Source organism: Kogia breviceps, chromosome 19 (genome assembly GCF_026419965.1).
Source record: "Kogia breviceps isolate mKogBre1 chromosome 19, mKogBre1 haplotype 1, whole genome shotgun sequence".
Lineage (NCBI taxonomy): Eukaryota > Metazoa > Chordata > Mammalia > Artiodactyla > Physeteridae > Kogia > Kogia breviceps.
This window is the reverse complement of record NC_081328.1, coordinates 24,192,962-24,216,937: the sequence shown is the minus strand read 5'-3', so window position 1 is coordinate 24,216,937 and position 23,976 is coordinate 24,192,962. Positions and strand designations below refer to the sequence as shown.

Sequence of the window (23,976 nt, the reverse complement as noted above, 5' to 3'; positions counted from 1 at the left end):
TCGCGGCCTCTCTTGTTGTGGAGCACAGGCTCCAGATGCGCAGGCTCAGTAGTTGTGGCTCACGGGCCCAGCCGCTCCACGGCATGTGGGATCCTCCCAGACCAGGCCTCGAACCCGTGTCCCCTGCATTGGCAGGCAGATTCTCAACCACTGCGCCACCAGGGAAGCCCCTGCAGATTTCTTTTAATATATTAAAAATATGATTCTACTCCTTTCTGGCTTCCACTGTTGCTTTTCAGAAATAAACTGTTAGTCTAACTCAGGGGTTGGCAAATTATGACCTTTGGGTCAAATTGGACTCAGCAACTGTTTTTGTAAATAGTTTTACTGGAACATAGCCACAACCATTCATTTATGTATTATCTATGACAGCTTTTGTGCTACAATGGCAGAATTGATTGGTTAAACAGAGATCACATGGTACTGGCACAATGACAGAAAAATAGACCAGTGGAATGGAATAAAGAAACCAGAAATAAACCCTCACATTTATGGTCAGATGACTTTCAACAAGGATGCCAAGGCCACTCAATGGGGAAAGGTCTCTTCAACAAATGGTGCTAGGAAAACTGGATGTTCACATGCAAAAGAATAAAGTTGGACCCTTATCTTACACTGTCTACAAATATTAACTCAAAATGGACTAAAGACCTAAATATAAGACCTAAAACTATAAAACTCCTGGAAGAAAACAGAGTGGAAAAACTTCATGACATTGGACTTGGCAATGCTTTCTTGGATACAACACCAAAAGCACAGGCAACAAAAGGAAAAGTAGACAAATGGGACTACATAAAACTTAAAACTTTTGTGCATCAAAGGACACAGTCAACAGAAGGACTGTGAGTAGATTCGCTAAATTAATGTGATCTTGAACAAGTTACTTATCCTCTCCAAGATTAAGTTTCCCGATCTTTAAGACGATAATACCAGTTTCAGCAAGTTTGCTGTATGTCATAAAAGTGAGTGTGCAGTAAATATTCGTCACTGTCCTTTTCTAAATTGCCTTCAAAGTCTATGCCATTGCTTTGAACATCTTCAGTGGTAAGAAATCTTAATCTTTGATCATAGACTGGATCATATACTCAACTAAAAGCAACTGTGCAAGCTAAGTTTAACAAACAAGATGAGTGATCAAGATAGCTTTTAGTCTAAAATAGTCTAAAAGGCATTTTGCAGAAAGGACCCAATGAGTCTAAACAACATCTCGATCATATTACTATTAGTTTACTTTTTGGAGAAATTCTCACGGACGTTCCCAAGATTTTTCCAATTTTTATAGGTTAAAATGATTGTTTAACCTGATTCATTAATTCACTGAATTGCATGCCTCTGACATGCATATAATTTGAGAATATTCAAGTTGTCCACTGAAGACTTTGATGACTTGGTTTTGGATCATACAAGAAACATGTTTTATTGGATGTCACCATTTTCTTAAAAAAAATGATTCTTTCCAATTTCCCTAGAAAGAGTAGCAGCAACTGTACTAAAACAATCACTCAGGCTCCTACAAACCACAAGAAAAATCCCATTGATACAGAATCATACTTTAGAGTATCTTTATAATATGCTCAGGATAATGTCTTTAATGTCCATCTAATTTTTTCCTGCCACAATTTAAGCACATTCCCTCTTGTACTATACTCTGCTAATAAGAGAACAAATACTTCTGTAATTACAAAGTCTTTGGCATCTAAAGCAGTTATTGAATCACCCTTCATCCTTGCATTCTCCAAGTTAAATAATCCAAATTCTTTTGCTTTTACTTACCATGTTCTCTTTTCAAAAGCTCATATTCTTACATGCAATACTAGAATATAACTTTTACATACTTTAAAAGGATGATTAAGAAAAAAATAGAGTTAAAATTGCAGTTGTATGAAACAGCAATGTGATTAGCATATTACAATTATGAATAATAAATGAAGACCAGAAAAATTATTACTCATATATTAATTCTACACTATGATTCTACTGCTAGCATTCTAGAGCACAATAATCCTTACCAGGGGACTTTCCTTGCTGTGAGTTGCTTCTTCGCTCTCTGTATCTGGTTGGAGTGAATAAACCTGTGTCTTTACTAAGCTTGCTAGCAGGCCCCATTTCTGAAATAAGGAATCCCATCTGTTCTGAAGGCAAGATATTCTCAGGTGTTTTGATCTGGCATTTTATACTGGCATCCACCTAAAATATTAAACCCACTCATTATTCCAAATTTCCCCCAAATATCTACTAAAAGTTAAGATGTTTTATCAGAGGAGTTCTACTATAGAAACATGATCCAACAAATAAGACTGTAAGGCTTTTCATCCTTAAGAATGATATCACCCGATTTTTTTAAGCTAATCTGAATATTCGGTAGTAAGATGTATATTTCCCCATACACAAACTACTGAAATGTCTATGGAGCTAAAATATTTACTTATGATCAGAGGAAGATTCACTGTGAAGATTCATTTTTTTTGATAAAATTCACATCACACAAATTCACAATTGGTTAATACCACTATCTTTTCCCACTCTAACGTCCCTTCCATCAGATTGCCTGCCCCTCTTGGTGATACTGGAATGGTCATAGGCATGATCCTGTTGGATGATGTCAGAGGGGTTGTAAACACTTTATTCTATTAATTTTGTATTCTTTGGCTTAATGAGGACCTCAAATTCGTATAGCTTCACCCCCTATAAAATCTAGATCTGCCCTGCTTATGACATATGAATTTCTCTCTCGGAGTTCCTACGTTTTCTTTCGAATATCAAATCCCTTTGTCAAGCTGACCAACTTCTCAAATACTCTATTTGTTTATGAATTTATTTTAAAATAAAACAATATAATGAAGTAGAGCTAGGAGTTCAAAAATACAGCTTTCAAAAGCTGTGATATACAATTTTTTTTAAAAAAATAACTGTGTGAATGCAATTTTAAGGTACGAAATCTAATCTTCTGGATGTGACTATGAAGGAATAAAGGCAAATTTCATGTTCTTTTCATAGGCATATTTGAAACATAATGGGACTATCTTTGGTCTATTGAATTTATAATATTAATACATAGTATACCAGGTCTCAACAGTTGGGCTCAAGAAGGACAATGAGTTGATAAAAACCATAAGATAGGGCTTCCCTGGTGGTGCAGTGGTTAAGAATCCGCCTGCCAATGCAGGGGACTGGGTTCGAGCCCTGGTCCGGGAAGATTCCACATGCTGCGAAACAACTAAGCCCGTGTGCCACAACTACTGAGCCTGCGCTCTAGAGCCCGCGAGCCACAACTACTGAAGCCCGCACGCCTAGAGCCAGTGCTCCACAAGAGAAGCCACCGCAATGAGAAGCCTGTGCACCACAAGGAAGAGTATCCCTCACTTGCTGCAACTAGAGAAAGCCCATGCGCAGCAATGAAGACCCAACACAGCCAAAAATAAATTAAATAAATAAATGAACCCCCAAAACCCATAAGACATTTGGATCTAAAGTTAGATCTAGAAAAGAATGCATTTTAAAAACTGTTAGAAATTCCCTGGTGGTCCATTGGTTAGGACTCTGCTCTCTCACTGCTGAGGGCCTGGGTTCGACCCCTGGTCGGGAAACTAAAATCCCACAAACTGTGTGATGCGGCCAGAACCCGACCCCCGGCCCCCGCCACACACACACACTCAAACTGCCAAAAAGTAATCTTGGGAATCTCTAACAATGAAGACATTTTCAGTTCCATTAAAGAAAAAAAATCCAAAATGAAATACATATGTATCAGGCTGACATCAAGAAAAACGTAAGTAGGAAAAAAAAATACTTAATCACAAAAGTGATTTTAATTTGGATGTACTTTTATTTTTTAGAATCAAAGTTTATTCATTTCCTGGTCATAAGCTAGCAGCAATAAAGGAATTAGTCTCTACCTTCAGAATATATCTCTCAAACTAGAGTCAGAATTCTGCTTTAGGAATGAGAATATTAGTAGGGAAATTCAAACACAGTACGCTGTCAAGTCAAATCAGAATTCTATAGGGACTTCCCTGGTGGTCCAGTGGTAAAGAATCCACCTTACAATGCAGGGGATGCAGGTTCAATCCCTGGTCAGGGAACTAAGATCCCACATGCCATGGGACAACTAAACCCTCACGCCACAACTACTGAGCCCACGCGCCTCAATGAGAGAGCCGGCGTCCCACAAACTACAGAGCCCACACGCCTTGGAGCCTGCACACCACAACTAGAGAGAGAAAACCTACATGCCACAAAGAAAGATCCCCCATGCCTCAACAAAAGATCCCGCATGCCTCAACAAAAGATCCCGCATGCCTCAACGAAGATCCCACCTGCTGCAACTAAGACCCGACACAGCCAAAAATAAATTAAGTAAATAAATAAATCTTTTTTAAAAATTTAGAATTCAATGATGCTGTAAGAAAGTATGAAAACACCTCCAACCATCTCCTTACCTCCATGCTACAAATGACCAGGAAAGTCTTGATATTATCTGTGAGATAAACCATCCCCTCTGAGGAGTGGAATTTAATCAGCCAGGCACACCTAGTCCATCCAAACTAAGTTAGGAAGCAAAACTCAAGGGATGCTTTTAACATGAAAATAAGTCATACCACAATGCTCATTCAGACTGCCTCTCTAGAGGCTGACTTCAGACCACAACGTAGTGAGAGGATGCCTGAGGGTTAAGGTTACTTCTTTCTGAATCTTTTGTGCAGAACCACTGGGACATGATCCTTCTGGAGAGCATAATGAACTGGTATTAAACCCAAATAAAACCTGGACAAAGTCTCCACTAGAACAGTCTTCAGCAAGAAGCACTAGGTACCTTTGAGCTCTATTAGGATTTTTTCTTTGCCTCTTACCTGGTGTGTGCTGAACGGTAGACCTTCCTGCCCAAATACTACTGAAGATGGAGATGGATTATGACTTAGCTGCTCCTTCAGTTTGACATGAGCTTGCTGGGTGGCTGCAGACTCCTGCATTGTAGTATTTTCAACAGGCTGAGCTGTGTGGATGGTATAGATGTACTCAGGTGACTGTGGTAGAGAGCAGGTAATTGCTTGTTCTGTTCCAACCACAAAAGATGTAATATCTGAGCCTACAGCCGTAAGTGGCTCCAGCTGGCTAGCCTGACTTGTGGAAGATGGATTGCTGTTGTTTGAATTAGCTAGGATATTGTGGCCTCTGTTGTTAGACTGAGATGTTGAGCACTGATTCTCAACAGGCTCCACCTTTACCATCTCCAATTTAGGGGAGGAATGCAACTCATCTACTATCTGAAAAACAGCCTCTAGGTTTACTTCTGTCTTTTTATTTTCATCAGTAGCACCGCAAGGCCAATTAGAAGCCAGAAATTCAACTGGATAGGAAGATTGCACTGGAGGATTCTGGGAAAAGAGAAAATAGGACTGTTTGGATAGAAAACCAATTATGAGATTCAGGAGGATAGCAACAACATTTAGGCTGATGAACACTAAATATAAACAAATTAAACTTAAAGCTCACTAAGAAAACTTGAATGCCAATCAACTTTTCAGCAGTGGTAGCTTCGACTCTATTGTTAACACTTACACAGGAACTATTATATGTCAACCACTATATTAAGTTTAATACTGGAATGGACCAATAATTCTCAGGGTTAAAGTACACAAAATCAAAAAAGCCATAGTACCCAAAAGCCTATTTGTTGATAAAATGTCTGTAAACCAAATTCTTCCATAAAGGTTGACAGACAAAAACATCACTTGTATCTGTAATATACTGTTTTAGGAATGTAGTAAGGAAATGTCAAACACAGGATGCTCACAAGTCCACCAATGCTTCTATAAATTCAGGGGTGAGGTACTGATATTCTGTTCCAAATGATCTGGGAAAAAATGGATGGAATATCAAATGTCCTTTGGTCCTGAGATTATTTATTTTAATAATAAAACAATAGATTAAAATAGGTGTCACTTTTAGACTGATATCTTCAAGATGTATTCTCTTATACATAGTACTTTGCACAGAGCAGGCATTCAATAAATGTTTGCTGAATATCTCAGGTTGGAAACATAAGATATGGAAGAGTTACTATTAAATAAAACATGTAGTGAGTCAATATTGCCAAACACATTGACAAAGATTGTGTCAATGATTTGAAGGCCACTGATGCCAAATAATGTAAATCTAAATGGTTTAAGCAATCAAGCTACTTTACTATAGCTGATAGCCCCACTTATTGAGTTCTTACTATGTGCCAAGCACATACAAAGTGCTTTACATACATTATTTCATTTAATCCTCACAAGAGGTCTATGAAATGTGATCATCTCCATTTCCAAAGGACAGAACTGAAGTTCAGAGAAACTTCATAATTTATACAAAGTCACAAAGAAGTAACTGACAGAGTCAGGTTTCAAACCTAGGTGTGCCTGACTCCAGAGTTCTTGCTCTTAACCACTGCAATATACTGACCATTCATGCACACTCATGTCTGCAGGCCAACAAAACTAACTGCATTTATTTCCAGAATGTTATCTGAAATACTTCTTTTTCCATTTAAAAATTTTATGTCTACTTAGCTCTATTTTCCTACAGTGAACATGTATTGTCTTGTAGTAAGCAAAGGTCTTCAAAGGTGTTTTAAATGATTTATTTAAAACATAAATATAGGAGCTTCCCTGGTGGCGCAGTGGTTAAGAATCCGCCTGCCAGTGCAGGAGACATGGGTTCAAGCCCTGGTCCAGGAAGATCCCACATGCTGCGGAGCAACTAAGCCCGTGCACCACAACTACTGAGCCTGTGCTCTAGAGCCCGCGAGCCACAACTACTGAGCCCGCGTGCTGCAACTACTGAAGTCCACACGCCTAGAGCCCATGCTCCGCAACAAGAGAAGCCACCACAATGAGGAGCCCGCGTACTGCAACGAAGAGTAGCCCCCGCTCGCCACAACTAGAGAAAGCCTGCACGCAGAAATGAAGACCCAACACAGCCAAAAATAAAAATAAATAAAATAATTTATTTTTTAAAAAAAGAGTAGGGTAGGATGGGAATAAAACAGAGACCTACTAGAGTATGGACTTGAGGATATGGGGAGGGGGAAGGGTAAGCTGTGACGAAGTGAGAGAGTGGCATGGACATATATACACTTCCAAATGTAAAATAGATAGCTAGTGGGAAGCAGCCGCATAGCACAGAGAGATCAGCTCAGTGCTTTGTGACCACCTAGAGGGATGGGATAGAAAGGGTGGGAGGGAGGGAGACGCAAGAGGGAAGAGATATGGGAACATATGTATATGTATAACTGATTCACTTTGTTGTAAAGCAGAAACTAACACACCATTGTAAAACAGTTATACTCCAATAAAGATGTTAAAAAAATAAATTAATTAAATTAAATAAGAGTAGGAAATCATTTTTTAAAAAAACATAAATATAATCAAGATATAACACCAACAGAGTATCTCCAGTATGATCCAGGGGAGAGAATGCCTGGATATACAGACAAGAGCATCTAATTTGTGACATAGATATGTCCTTCCAGTGAAGGTGAACTGGCTAGACTAACATGCTTGATGACAGCTGCCATTAAAAATGTCCAGCTAGGGCTTCCCTGGTGGCGCAGTGGTTGAGAATCTGCCTGCTAATGCAGGGGACACGGGTTCGAGCCCTGGTCTGGGAAGATCCCACATGCCGCGGAGCAACTGGGTCCATGAGCCACAACTACTGAGCCTGCGCGTCTGGAGACTGTGCTCCGCAACAAGAGAGGCCGCGATAGTGAGAGGCCCGCGCACCGCGATGAAGAGTGGCCCCCGCTTGCCACAACTAGAGAAAGCCCTCGTACAGAAACGAAGACCCAACACAGCCAAAAATAAAAATAATAAATACATAAATTTTAAAAAAAAAGTCCAGCTAAGTCCCCTTGATCTGATTCTATACTCCTCAAAAAAAGAAAAGAAAGAAAGAAAAGACAAAAAAGAAAAAAGGAATGTTCTTTTGAGTACTGGAATGCCAATAGTACAATATTCTCTAAAGAACAGAAGCTATCATGACTACATGATATCAAAGGAAAACAATTCCAATCTTTAAGCAACTATAGCATAAAAATACAAACATGGGATTTAATCTTATCCTAGAAGTAGTAGTCTACAACATTTAAATAAAAGCAATTGCTTCCTAACAAATATGAGAAAAAATTGAAGTGCGGTGTTTACAACATGAGGGCTTTCTCGTTTTTGACATCATTTTCCTTTCTCCTTTAAAAAAAAAGTAATTGTACCATCTTGGAAGGATCTGTCATTTGGTGATTTAGAGTTTATCTGGTATTCATTTTACCGTGGTATTCAATTTTACCATTGCTGACAGTTAGCTGAACAACATTATTCCAACTAACTGTCAGCAATGATGAAAATGTTCTCTATCTGTACTATAAAATTTGGTAACCACTAGCCATATGAAACTATTAAGTACCTGAAATGTGGCTAGTGCGACTGAGGAATGATTTTTTTTTAACATCTTTATTGGAGTATAATTGGTTACAATGGTGTGTTAGTTTCTGCTTCATAACAAAGTTAATCAGCTATACATATATACATATCCCCATATCTCTTCCCTCTTGCATCTCCTTCCCTCCCACCCTCCCTGAGGAATGATTTTTAAAATTTATTTAACTTTAATTCATTTAAATTTAAATAGCTACATGTGGCTAGTGCCTAAGAGTAGGCCAAGAAGATAGTGTAGGCCTAGAAGAATCCTCAGACATCATTTACATCGACTCTTTATTTTTTTTTTAATTGAGAAAAACTAAGGCCATAATCCACAGCTTACCTCTGGCTACTCATTAAGATAAAATTACACTTTGGAATTCTGCAAGGCCAATCGTATTGTACCTGATGCAGGGCATGTCCATGGTTCCCAGCATCTCACCTGGAAGTAGTTGCAGTGTGCATAGGAAGGGGCAGCGGGAGTCACACAACTACTGAGCGCATCCAGGTGGGTAGACGGAGAGCAGCACTGCAGCACAGCTGGAACAAATCCAAACACAGAAAAGCCGTCAACCCAAATAAATCGCTACAGCACTCAAGGCACTCCTCTCTTTCAACTTGGAACAAAAAATTCCAAAAGTTTTCCTTTGTGGGTGCAATAAAATATATTTAGTCCAATTAGGTGCCCTTATTTGTTGAAAACAAATGGTAATACGGCAATTTTAAAAGTCATTTAAAAGGGTCATGTCTACTTTTATAAATGATTTCTTTAGCACCTAAACATTTTGTTGCCCTTCTAACCAAACATTTATTCTTACTGAAAGTAGTAATTTCCTTTTATTGAAAATATCAGAACATAGTCAGAATTCTAAAATAATTATTTCAATCATTTTAATAGTAACAAACATTTGGAGGAAGGTTTTTAAGGATAAAATAAGTATAAGTACTCTCCAAACACTCCTACTGTTATACAATGCATCCAGTGGGATCTATGAAAAAAATGTTTTAACAATTTAGACAAGTGGTTAGGAATTCAGATTCTAGAGCCAGACTGCCTGGCTTTGGAGCCCAGCTCCAAAATTTTAATAGCTGTATAAACTTGAGCAACATTAATCCCTTTGGGCCTTAGTTTCTGCATTCTGTTAGAATAGGGATAATAATCGTACCTACATAACATGTTTGTTGTGAGGAGTGAATGAGTTAATATGCACAAAGCACTAAGAACAGTACTGGCATACAGTAAGCAATCAATAAACAAATAGCTAACAATGCTATTATTTTAGCTAAGGAAATACATTTTCCAAACTTTATAGTTAGGATACCATGAAAAGACTGAACTCTTTCTACTGGTAGAGTCATACTTACAGATGTAGCCTTAATAATAGGTTGAGTCTCCTCTTTTCCAGAGAGAGACCCTCCAGAATGACTGAGAATCAATTATAACATCACATCTCTGGATTAAACAGAGGATGACATTTATTGAACACCTACCATATTCCAGGCACAGTCCTAGGTCCTTTACATATATGGCCTCATTTAATCCAAACAACAATTGAATGAGGTATTAACATTACTTTACAAAAATAAGGAAAGTAAAGCTCAGGGATGTTAAAAAATGTGCCGAAAGTCACAACGCCGATAGTGACAGAGGCAAAGTACATGCTCTTTAATATATCGTAATACTTCCCTAATCTTTCCTTCTTCCTAAATGTAATATTTTAATTTTACTAGAACTCCACTTGCTGAACATTTTTAAGGTATCTTTTTTATAAGGTGGCAACTTTCTCTTTTTTGGTCCACGTTTTTCATATTTTGAGTGTGTTAATAAAATTACTAAGTAATCTTATTCGGTAATCTTTGAAGTAAATTAGCCAAAGGATTGTAAAAATTCATTAAAATGCTTCCCTATTTCTCCATTACTGACTACTGATTTATTAAGTGTCAGAAGTTCATAAAGGTATACAAGAAATAAATATTTTATTATGTACATTTTAAGGTATTACATTTTGTACACAGAAGTAAAAAATTAAAATAATGGATAGAATTCTAGTTCCAGTACAAACGTAAGGGTTGATGTTTTCTGAATTACATAATTTTAACAAGTCCAGTGGTTGAAAAAGCCAGATATTACTAGAATGGCCACATAAAATTCAAGCTGTTGTCATTTCCAATATCCTTGGAGATTACTCAAATACGCAATTTTAATGTTTTGGATTTGAATTTGGTTTCCCAGAATATTTAAAGGCACAAATATCCTGGGACATAAGTTAAATCCAAAAAGTAAAACAGCAAGGAGGGGTCTGCGGGGTTCACCAAAACTGAAAAAAACTGGGATCTTTAGTTTTAACAGCTAAGGAAAACTTAGCCCCCTAGTGGCAGTAAAGGATTCAGTCAGGGGCTGCAGGTTTTCACCCATCAGGGCACCATAAAAGTGTTTTGTTACAAATAAATCAGTGAAAGGTATTAGCTTTATTTTTCTGATATTGCTATGATCTGACTCCATTGTTTACACATTTTGAATAGTTGTTAAAGTGTACTTTAAAATAAATTTCTTGGAGAAATAGAATATATAACAGAGAATATATTAATAGATAGTTGATAGCTGATTTGGTATCTAAGGAAACAGCAAAATAGTGAATGTCCTTTAAAGTGTCCAGTTACAGACGGAAAGTAGAAAGGTACCTGCATGAAGAAAGGGAGGACTTGAACAGATAATCCAAAAAGATTCCTCAATGGCTATTTCCTTACCAGTGCAGTGCTACTTTGTATAATCAACAAAACAGCACAAAACAAAGTATTAATAAGTTTACTGAATATGAAAACCTAGCTATAAAAATGTTAACTGTGTGCTTAATACATGAAAAATTCATCTAGCGTGTATTATGAAAGCACTGTGAAAGCACTAACATTTATAAAACTGAGTTTATCGCTATGTCCTGAGACACGTTCATCCGCATAAAGATCTTCCAGTATTTTCCTGAAGGCAGCGTTCACTTAAGGCATTAAATTGCATATAGAATAAAAAACTGGAAATAATGAACAATTTCTATTTCATATATAAATATCAGAGTTGATGACATTAAAAAAACAATTCTAGTAATAAAGCCAGGATTACTAAAAATTTATCTAAAGGTAAAAATTTTCACATCCACTATAGGTTAGGAAAACAGGTTCATATACTTTATTCTATGGAGGTAATTCAAATCTAGAATTAAAATGTTTTGGACGTGAATCTACTCTCGAATAGTACAGTGTCAACAGTAAGGAAATACTCAAAAGGAAAAACATCCTAATAAATAGTAAATTTAATTTCAAGATAAGTTACTAGAGCAACTAGAACCCCAACATCTCCTCATCTACAGTGAGGTAAAGAAATGGTTTTCTAGGGACTTCCCTGGTGGCGCAGTGGTTAAGAATCTGCCTGCCAATGCAGGGGACACGGGTTCGAGCCCTGGTCCGGGAGGATCCCACATGCCACACAGCAACTAAGCCCGTGAGCCACAACTACTGAGCCTGCGCTCTAGAGCCCGCGAGCCACAACTACCAAGCCCACGTGCCACAACTACTGAAGCCCGCATGCCTGGAGCCTGTGCTCCGCAACGAAGAGTAGCCCTCGATCACCACAACCAGAGAAAGCCCACGCACAGCAACGAAGAACCAACGCAGCAGGGAGGGAGATGCAAGAGGCAAGAGATATGGGGACATATGTATATGTATAACTGATTCACTTTGTTATAAAGCAGAAACTAACACACCATTGTAAAGCAATTATACTCCAATAAAGATGTTAAAAAAATAAAAGAACCAATGTAGCCAAAAATAAATAAATAAATTTATAAAAAATAAAAAGGGGGCTTCCCTGGTGGCGCAGTGGTTGAGAGTCCGCCTGCTGATGCAGGGGATACGGGTTCGTGCCCCGGTCCGGGAAGATCCCACATGCCGCGGAGCGGCTGGGCCCGTGAGCCGTGGCCGCTGAGCCTGCGCGTCCGGAGCCTGTGCTCCGCAACGGGAGAGGCCACAGCAGTGAGAGGCCCGCGTACTGCAAAAAAAAATAAAAAAATAAAAATAAAAATAAAAAGGAAGGAAATGTTGACTCATGCCACAGTATCAATGACTCTTGAAATAAGTGAAATAAGCCAATCACAAAAGGACAAATATATGTTTGCTCTTATACGAAGTCCCTAGAGTTATCAGATTCTTCAAGACAGAAAGTAGAATGGTGGTTGCCAAAAGATGGCGAGAGGGGAATGTGAAGTTAGTGTTTAATGGATACAGATTTCAGCTGGGGGAAGACGAAAAGGTTCTGGAAATGGATGGTGGTGATGCTAGTACAATAATGTGAACATAATTAATGCCACAGAGCTGTACACTTAAAAATGGTTAAAATGGTAAATTCTGTTACATATTTTCTACCTCAATAAAGAGCAAGGAAAATATAATTGTGCTTTTGCTTCGTTTCTTCTGGCAGCTAAAGAAAACCTCCTGGTGTATCTATGCCAAGTCCCTCTTTCCATTAGAACAAAACCAGCCCTTTTCAGAGAAACTGACAATACAGGCTACCTGAGCATCAGAAAGCTCCTATAACTTGAGATTCCACACTTGTTTATGGACATTATGTAGGATTAGAAGCCTAAAGATCAAATCTTTAAAATTTAATGTACTTTAAAACTATAATAAGCAACCTTCTTTGCCCAAGAGCCAATTCAGAAAAACTTTTAAATAATGATACAAAATATGTTTTTCAGTAAACATATGTACCTTCAGGGGAAGGCTATGTTCTTACAAATCACTTTAGTTAGCCTTTAAAGTATTAATACCTAGGCTCATTTGAAATACAGTTTTTAAAATGTTATCCTTTATATGTAAATAGTGTTTTAAGTTTTATAGTCTATTCACATACATTAATTCATTTAATCCCCGACCCAAAATATTATCGCCACTTTATAGAAAGGGAAGTTGAGGCTGAGTGACATGAAATAATCCACAGAATGTCACAATGTCCATCAGATGATTAACTGCAAAGCTGAGACTAGAATTATTTCATTCATTCAATAAATTATTTACTAAGGGCCCATTATGGCCAAGCACTATGCTAGGTGCAGGGGGATACAGAAACGAATTAGACACAGCCCCACTCCTCAGAGGCCCCAAACTGGACCCCCGACTCCAGCAGCTGGAGTATGTTCTCTCTGCTTGAGCAGGGTGAGTCAATAGCCCAGGGCCAGTCCCACTGCCACCGGCAGCACAGCAGGGGAGCTCCCCCCACCAACCTCTGTCATCTACCCTATCTGGAAGTAACTAACTCTGGGGAAGAGATATATCAGGAAAGAGTCTCTCGCAAAAGAAAAACAAAACAAAAGTCCCTCTTTGTATGACAGGCAGGCAGGCAGCAGAGCACAGTGGCCAAAATAATGAACCCTTGAGTCAGTTTGCCCAGATTTGTTCCCCAGCCCTGCCTGTGCCTGGCTGTGCTTCAGTTTCTAATCTATAAAATGAGGATAACTACATTCCCTATCTTATAAGGTTGTTGTGAGGATTAAATTAATTAACATTTGGAAAGTGCTCAGAATAGTACCTGGTCACAGTGATTGTTATACAAGTATTTGTTAATTAAAATATGAGATAAAAGGCAGCTACAAATTCCTAATCACTGCTGTGAGCTTAAAACTTAATGCGGAAAAAAAATCAAAGTTGATTTTGAGTCAATTCAGCATTACAACATGAGTCAAAGTAAAATAATTCCTCAATACAGGACTCTATATATAAATATGAATATATTAATATTCTTATGTATGTTCAAGTATATAGAGAATCAGTCAAATAAAAAGGTCTAAAATGAAGGTTTTTATAAAAAAGGGACATTAAATTGTAGCAGCACACTGAAAAATAGCATGAGAGGAAAAAAACTGAATTCAAGATAGGGTAAGACTAAAAAGAGTCAAATAGCACTGGATCTACAACATTTTGTCTTTGAAGAAGTGATAAGACTGGAAAAAATACAAACGATCTAGGCAAAGAAAACAGATGCTTTGGGACTTCCTTGGTGGTCCAGTGGTAAAGAACCCACCTTCCATACCGTGGGGCAATTAAGCCTGCATGCCACAACTAGAGAGAGAAAACCTGTACGCCACAACTAGAGAGAAGCCTGCGCGCCACAGCGAAGAGCCCGCACCGCAATGAAGACCCCGCACCGCAGTGAAGACCCCACATGCCACAACTAAGACCCTATGCAGCCCCCAAAATTAATTAATTAATTAAAAAAGAAAACAGATGCTTCAAGAGAGGAATGACAAATGTAAGAAATAATTCAGGTGAGTCCATTCATGAGTCAGTCTGATAGCAGTTTTTTAGTCTCAATGTTTCGCTTTACTAGAGAAATTAATAATTTATGAAATATTACAAAATTCGAAATTTACTGGTTATACCATTTGAAGACCAGATCCGAGTTTATTTTCAATATAACTAATTTTTAAATGAAGTTGAGTATTGTTTTTTACTAAAATTTGATCCAAACCTCAAGTCATATAGTTCACTTTGAAAGGACTGAAGTATGACCATTATTCCAAAATTAATTACTTTATTAGGATTTGGAGAGCTGGATTTGGGAGTGAGTATCATCATCCTGCCTCTGAGAATAGTATTTTACTTAACTCTGGGAAAGTCATTTGTAAAGCCCTTCATAAACAGGTACTCACTAAATATTGGTTAAATTGCTCACGAATTTTTGCTTCCTTCACCTAAAATTTGGAGGAATTAAGTACTTGTACAGTATTTCTTTAGCACTTTCTTTTCCATAGCCGGTCTTTTGTATTTAACAATACAACTTTTTATTTTTTTATTTATATACTACTTCAGAATGTTCAAAGCAATTTTGCCTACATTGTATCATAGAACTATTCTATATATTCGAAGTCACCATGAAATCATGAGATTTCTTTTTCTCATAACCTCAGAACCTTCATAGTCATTTCAATTATCCATATCAAAGAAGACAAAACAAAAAATTCAGATAACCCCAGATTCTATTTCATATGCACTCTACATTATCAAAACATCAGCAGCACTTACTTGTTCTTTTAATGTGTCTCTTCCCTAGTCCTTACCTTGGACTCTTGGAGACGATTTTCAGTGTAATTATCAAATTAATAAATTAATTTATAAATTTAAATCCAAGCTAACATAAAATATTTTTAAATAACATATATCCTTAAATCACAATAATTTAACAAATAGTATTTCCATAATGAGGAATAATATTAACTATTTGTAGTGTTTTCTAGTAAATACTATATAACTAGTTCTCATAAAATTTAGAACTAGGAGTTTCCAAGAGGATTGTTTGGAACTTGGAATACATTTTCCTGTAGAAACATCATCACATAGGCTAGTCTGGCTCCTAAGTCAGACTATAACCATCTATACCTTAACAGAAGGACCAACAGTAATATAGAACCTAACCACTATGTCTAATATGTCCATAGGAAAATTTCTCCAAAATTCCAAATTAGAAGGCGAAGAACATTTCTACATCTCTGTGTTGCAGTCCTTCTAAATTTCAACTCCCCAGAAGCTTTTTGAGTCTTTAGTAGTGTGAGGAGGGGGGTTTAGAGGGAGGTTCAGAAAAGAAAGAGAAACATTTATTGGTAAAAGGAGGGGAAGTAGGGGTATTGTCCAGTTGACAGGCTACAGAACATAAAGCAACTGTAAGAAAGGCACAGACTGTCTCTCTGTGTGTATATATATATATATATATATATATATTCTATGCATATATGGAATGCAGCCAAATTATAATTTAGACAGAAATGCCTAATTTGTTTATTAAACTCCTCAATAAAAATCTGATAGTATTTGTTGCTATACATAAGATATACAACTTATAACATGAAATTAGTCATCTTCTGTTTTTAAAGATCATCCAGATATTTTTGTTCTTCAAAGAAGTAGCTGAAAATCTGGAAAAAAGAACTAGGCCTCAACTTTTTTTTATATAATAAGGTAAAAAACATTTTTTTATTCTCTAATAGGTAAATGATTAGAAGAGCTATACCATCTTACTCCATATAATTCCTTCCCCTTTTCCTTCTCAACTCCATCCTCCAAAACAGTAGCAGCTCCAAAAATCTATACAACCCAATCTAATTTAAACCCTGGTATTATTATTTTAATATTATTAAACTTAAGTGCTTTGAGAAAATAAAGCAATCCCTCTTACTGGCCATATTTAGGTAAAACGCAATGAGCCAATAATAAAACAATATGTTGGATGCTACCAGCTAGAAAATAGTGAGTACTATTACAAATGGAACAGTTCCCAAATTTACAACTTTTAAAAGGCAACAAATTATTTACCCCCTTATCTAATTTACATGCCTTCCACTTATTTTAGCTTTTGATTTCGTTCTGCCTGGGAAACATGGTCTAACAAAATACCTCTAGAAATTGCTTCCAGATGTACTTAATTAATATGCCTAGAGCCTTAATTCATAGGGCAAAGGATTGCCCCCTTTCTTCTCTTCCCAGTCTTTTCTGAAAGCCTTGACCCTTGACTTGTTTCTATTGCCCCATTTCATCACTCTGTGTGAACACTACATGAAAACACACATCACCTCTATGGTGCTTCTGCAAAACAATGAAATTGTTCTGAATTAAATGGTAATGCTATCATTTTGCAAAAATGTACACCCCACCCCCCCGCAAAAAAAAGACACTCCCTAGCCCCAAGAAGCTAAATAGAGGGTCACTATCTTAAGGATTCCCAATGAGTGGCTTGAGATCTACTAGCAGGCCTTCCATGCCCTTGGCTGGGCTCTGGGTCAGTTGTCATTGTCAGGCTCTTCTCTCTGCTACTCCCAGTTCTTCACTGGCTAGGATGAACACTGCAGGGACTGCACTGCCAAACCACACCATCACATTTTTACTACAAGAATATAATTTAGTCTTAAGAGATGGTGAGCTGCTCTTTTATTAAACTTCGTTACTGAGATACTAACATGATTTCGTTATGAGGTAGTCTCACCTACATAACTAAAAAATAAACAATGCAATATGTATATAAGAATGTTTTCTAAAAAAAAAAAGAAACCCACAAAAAACTACTACACCAAGAGCAGGAGTTATACCAAGGTCTGATATACTAAGTCTTAATTTTATTACTAGGACATATTTTGAGGATACAAAAGTTTCACTAAAAACATACACCTTTATGCACGAACAGAATTTTCACAACCTTTAAGAATCAATGAAATTTTACATATTGCTAAATAATGTGTACTCATGAGAAATCTTTGACATTTCTTAAGTGCATATTCCTATTTTTGTTTAGGCATACAGAAACACATTAAAAAATATAAATTCTCATTAAAAGTACCTTAAGAGAAGCCACTGAACTTGAATTTCTCATACCTGTTGGATAGTAGGCTTGGGAGTACTGCGCTGAGGGTGTGTAGTTACTATATTTTTGGGAGGAGCTGACCATTGTTTGAGGACCTTGCTGAACATGTACGGATGTGGCACTGGGCTGCAGGGTATATGTAACCTCAGTTGGAAACTTCTGTAGTACAGGAAATGGAACCCCTTTATCTGAAAAAGTGGGAGACGTTTCCACTTGTCCTGGCTGCATTCCAAGAGAGTTCTGCCATGTTCTAGGAGGAATCGGGGTCCGATCTAAACCTTTCAGAGGGAAAGTACCGTGGTTGTGGGATGAAGCTGATACGTAGGAGTAAGGAGACAAACTATCTCTCCGGATCGACCGGTGGAATTGTCCTACAGCCACTGGTCCTGCATAAAAGAGGAGGAGCACATTTACTAATCTTACATTACACCACCAGACGCAGTAAACCAAAAGTCACAAAATATGCACTACTCTTCACTCGTGGGTATGTTGAGTTCTCAGCCATTTTTAACACAACAGAAATTTATTGGTAAAAACAAGTTGTTCAGAAGCCAGAATATGAGATTACACATATAATGCTGAAAAAATAATCAAATAACTTTTGTTTGGTTCTCAATATGACTGTTATAAGAGACAAAGTAGACAAACTCTAACTTTAAATCAAATGTTAAATGTCATCTTACCTTTCACCTCAACTGACTGACCCAGATTTTTCCAATCTGTAAACTACTTCCTAGAAGTTTTAGAAACTCCAGTCTTTCAAATCATTTAGGAACCTTAATAATAGGCACAAAAATAAGCCCTCAACCATATACATAAAAGATATAAGTATGGAAGAAATAAAAATTGTAACACAAACCAAAAAGTAATTTAATGTTCTTTGCTCCCTTTCAGTTTTTTTAAATTTTAACAACAATCTTTGCAGAAAAGTCAAGCTTGAAAACTCTGACTTGTTCATTCCTTAACTCAATCAATAATTTTCCATGGTCTTTTTTTCCTCAGAGTACCTCTAGTCGGGTCCCTTCTTAGATATAATGGCTCTCAAACACTGATTTACATTTGAGTCACCTGGAGAGTTTGTTAAAAACCCACACACTCAGGCCAAGAGATTCCAATATTTGCTTTTTCTTATCTAGCAAAGTAGAAAGGAATTAAAAAGTGGAGATGAGGAAGAGAGAAAAAGGCCAATACTATGTAACGAGGAAAAGGAAAATATAAATGTTGCAAGCTGAACTTATTTTAAAGACTGTGGTTCTTGAACGTATAGCTAGCCTAATTTATTCTTAGGAAGGGCTTTATGCACTAAATTATGTAGTTCACAAAGTCTTTTTAATTTGTTTTATTAAACTAATCCATAAAACAGAGGGAAATCTAATTTATGTGCTACTCATCTGCTAAAGATGGCACTCAGATACCTACTTTTCCAAATATTTAAACTGTAAAACCATTCTACATGTTACACTGCCTTTGTTCTAGTATTTCTATAGTGTTTAATTTCCTCTAAAGAATAAAGCATTAGGGAGCGCTCTTAACCACTTCTGGTTTGCCGCTGCCTGATTCAAATTGATTCTGGCTCAAATAAACTCTTAAAATAAAATTTAAAAAGAATAAAGCATTAATGCCAAAAATAAACAAATATATGCAATAAACAATTCTGGAAACTGGAAACCAAGAGCTCTAAATCTAATGGGAAAAAAAATCTTAGCTCAGAAGATTAAATGTATTTAAATAATACACCTCTTAAAAACTATTTTTCCTTTTATCCTTTAAAATACAAAAATAGTTTTTATGCTACTTGACTAGCTAGCAATTCCACATGTATACACACTTTGAACTACTACTGAGAATTCTTTAAGACCCAAAGAAACATTTTTTTGCTCTTCACGAACAGGTGTTTCTGAGGTCCCAAACTACCCACCACTTGATTTTTTCTTGGATGCTAAAACTTCATGTTGCTGCAGTGTGCCCTTCTTTACTCTCTTTAGCATTAAGTTGTTGATGAATTTTCAGACTGTCAATAACTTAAGCAGATAATTAAAGAATGCTCTACCCTGATTTCTCACATTCTGGTTTAGATCTGAATTAAAATATAATTCTGGTTTAGATCTGAATTAAAATATAATTCTACTTCTACTACGATAAATTCTGAGTGATGGCCAAATATTTATATTCTCTAGATGCTGCTAACATAAGGACACAGGATTAGAAGGACATTCCTTTCAATTTGTTTGGTTTTTTAAAATAAGGAACTAAAACATGCTCAGCTCTTATTTATTCTTCTGTTAAGGGTTACTTCATAGGGTTCTATTCTGACCAACTTTATATAGAACATCACCTACATGTCTTCAGAACATCTAAGATATATTTGGTAAAGATTAAATCCAGAATCCTGGAACTGTAAGGCAGGCTGAATTTCTGTTCTTAAATTTTCTATTCCGTCTATAAAAGTGAATCTGAGCTAATCAATCCCCAGGAAAGAATTTGCCTCCTTCGCAAAACTTGCCTCTTGAGAGCTTGTGATCCCCAGGCAAAAACAGATTATCTAGTGCTCAGACTTGCTCAGACTTAGTTTAGAAAACTTTAACAAGTAGTGTAAAATAAACTGCCACTAGAAACAAAATAACAATAGTGGGCAAACAAAAAAGGGAAAAACATGTGATCCTCACATTTCTTATCAAGTACATTCTCAAAAGGTGAACGGGACAGCTGGCTCAGTGGATCTAAGTAAGACAACTAGGTCCAAAAACAGAGGATTCTACTGTAAAAGAGACATATTTAAACCAGAAGCTGCAGTAGAACACGGAAAACAGAAAGGAAACTGGAAAGGAGCAGTGTAGTCAGGCATATAACCAAGGCAAGAATCAAGCAGAATAAAAATTAGGTGAGGAAAAATAGAAGAGCCAAGGACTTAGAACATGGAATTAAAGCAAAACAAAGTTGGGCTGGTATTCTTGAACTTAGAATTACATTCCACCCAAACCAGTAACACAGTTCCCTAGTGCACCAAGCCTGTGGTGTAGACAATCCACACCTGACACAGCTTCTGCACATACCAACAGGTGGAATGGTAAAAAACAGGAAATGCATGAAAACTACAATAATTTAGGTATATATGGATTGATGTATTATCTATACTGAAAAAGTATGAATTAAATTTATGTTTGTCAACAAATAATCTTTAAAATGCTGACCAACTGAACTGTAAGTGAAGAAAATCAGATCCTATGTAGTCCCTGTATTTCTTCAACTAAAAAGTGAACTCTATCCTTAGAATGCAACTGGGTTTAAGATAGGGGAGAGAAAAAGAAAATCGGAGAAGAGAAAAAAGTGAGCAAGAGTTGGCTTGTATGTATGTATGTTTCTTTCTTTCTTTCTTTGAAGTGGTTATCCTATTTTTCCCACGGACACATTTTCAGTCTTTTCTCCTTATGCCCACCAGACACGCAATCTGAAAAACAAATATCCATGTCAGAGATTCTACCAAATGAATGCCAAGGTATTGTCTCCACTGCTTTTCCCCATTCGATTCCCCACCAAACTCAATGACCATTATATGGAAGTAAGCGGCTTAATACTCCTTTAGAATTCCTTTAGAACACTCCTATGCCACTGCTATTTTTCCAACTGGTTACCAGAACTCTAACCTAATCTCTTATCTTCTAAACTCCACAGATACACAACCTAATCCCTTATCTTCTAAATTCCAAATGAACATTGCTTCATTCATAACCCTGGGCCTAGGTTAAACTGAACATAGTGTTACTTTTCTTCGTATATCTAAAGTTTTTCCATAACTGAGAAGTAACCCAGACACTTCTGTGGTGTGCTCCAAGGACAAAGAACAAGATAAACTCAAAGGGTCAATACTGCCACAACAAAGAGTTACCGGACTCCTATCACTCTGTCACAATGTGACCACTGCAATGTCCCAGAGCCCTCCCAAGCAGCATGCCCTGTCCCTTTCCCGTCCCATTTAAGGAAAGACATCAGCCCCATCTTTCTGCCGCTCAGGACACTGAAAGCATACGTACTTCGCCCAGACAGCAGATGACTTGCAGGCTCCCTGGCTATAAAAACAGATAAGCAACCCATGCTCATCGCTGACTTTCCCTGGCTAACAGGAAGTCAGCCCACTGTTCTTTCTTGCAGCGACCCTTCTCTTTAATAAACCCTACCTTCCTTAACATTCTGCCTTGTGTCTGCAAATTCTTCTCCAACCCGTGCTCGGACCTCGATAACTTTTAGGTTAAATCCATGTTAACATGATGAAAATGTCTCTACTACTCTTTTAGTTGAAGGTAAAGAATGAATTCTCGTTATCATATCCTGTTGCTTTCTTGCTATGCTGCTTCATATCACGGGCTCTTTAAACAACGAAGGGGAATACTGCCACCCTCACCTTCCTGGAAGAGGGGTAAGGGCATCGGAAACCAAGTTCATAAAATAAATTTCTATCACAGAGAGTTTTTGAACTTTGAGTAAATACAAACTTATACACAGAAAATTTTTTCAAAACTGAAAGACTGAAGGCAACAGTGAAAAATTCAAAGGCTGCAAATGTGAGCTTTCTAAAATCCTGTTTAACTAGAACTTGACAGTTGTAAAGAAAACCACTTTTGCCTTACATTTGTCTAACCATAACACCTAAATAAGCATCAGGTCTAATCAGCTACAATGAAAGAACTGTTTAGCCAATTCATTCTACATAGGAACAGTTATCTGGTAAACAACAAAATATATTATTATATTTTTGCTTTTAAGATATATAAACAACGCCTGTTGTTCTACACCTTACTCCAGAACCTACAATATGATTATTGTCAGAACATGTCTTCCGAGATTTCTTAGCTGTGTCATTGGGTGGAAGATGGCATGTCTCTTCAAAGGACAAACTTCCACTCGAGGCACCTTGTTCACTTTCCCTTGGTTGGCATAAATGTTCTAAGTTCCCTTGGCTGTGACTGTTCCCTCCTACCCTGACCTTTGCCATATCCTCACCCTGTATAGGAACTCTGTTCTGCTTCCCATCAGAACAGAGGAGCCCCTTCTGTGTTTCTTCCAGAACCAGGGCTCCAACAAAGGCCTACTTATTTGAGGTGTTCGCCTGGGAGAGACGGCGTCTCGAGAAGGTAAATGGCTATACAGGTTTGGAGCCCAAAGGGTTCTGGGAGGACTAGAAAGCAAGCCTAATGCAGAGGTCCCTGTGGTCGCTAGTGGACACAGAAGGGCCTCAATGTTCACGGAGGACGCTGGGCAGAGGCGGCGCCGGCGCAGGTGAGGGCGGTGCAGGTGCCTCGGCCGATTCCGGGCAAGCATCGCGGGAAGCGGCTCCCGGGCGCATTCCCGACACAGCAAAGGAGAGGATGCGCAAATGCCCTCGCAAGTGGCGGTTGCCCCCTGACTGCAGTGCGCCCGGCGCGGGGCGTGACTCACCGTGCGGCTCAGGCCGGGACCCCGCGGGCGGCGGCGGCAGCTCCTGATGTGGCAGCGGGGAGGTGGCGGCCGAGGCCGAGGCGGAGGCCGACGTGATGAGGAGCCTCTGGAAGCGGTTGGGCGGCCGGCAGGGCACCTCCAGGCCGGCCGCCAGTTTGGCCTTGTTGGCGCTGGTGAGCCTCTTGAGGTGCACGAGCAGCTGCGGCTGGTCGCGGCGGAAGTGTGGGCTGTGGAAGTGGTGGAGGGCCCCGTCGCCCGCCGGCCCGCCGCCCCCCGGCCCCGGCTCGGGCCCCGCTGCGCCCGGTGCGCCCAGCACCACCTTGCGGAAGCCGTAGAGGTTGAGCTGGCGGATGAAGCTGGTGAAGTTGGTGGTTTTGAAGAGCTCGGGCTCGGCTCCGGCGCCCCCGACGCCGCCGATGCAGCCGCCGGCCCCCGCCACGGGCGGGCTGAGCAGCTCGGCCTCGAAGAGCGGCTGGTCTATGAGCAGCCCCTCACCGCGGCCGTCCCAGCGGATCGAGCGGTACCGGGGGCTGTTCACCAGCCGCCACAGTTTGGCGGGGAAGTTGTTGGGGTTGATGGGGGTGGAGAGCAGCGCCTCCTCCATCGCCCCGCCCGGGCCCTGGGCCTCGCCCCGCCGAGCCTGGCCCTCACACTCCGTTCTCGATCCCCCCGGCCTTCGCTTCGCCCTGCCCCCTC

The 23,976-nt window shown here is 38.7% G+C and overlaps 1 protein-coding gene across 1 annotated transcript in view; it reads right to left on the bottom strand.

The window, feature by feature from the left end:
• HSF5 (heat shock transcription factor 5) overlaps positions 1–23,884 on the bottom strand; it is a 49,253-nt gene extending 25,369 nt beyond the window's left edge. The window contains exons 1-5 of the mRNA XM_059047724.1: positions 23,281–23,884; positions 17,859–18,233; positions 8,896–8,993; positions 4,851–5,375; positions 2,010–2,187 (exon numbers count right to left, since the gene is read on the bottom strand). Coding sequence (XP_058903707.1) covers positions 2,010–2,187; positions 4,851–5,375; positions 8,896–8,993; positions 17,859–18,233; positions 23,281–23,884 — 1,780 coding nt within the window. The remainder of the gene's footprint in view (positions 1–2,009; positions 2,188–4,850; positions 5,376–8,895; positions 8,994–17,858; positions 18,234–23,280) is intronic.
• Between the last annotated feature and the right edge of the window lie 92 nt (positions 23,885–23,976).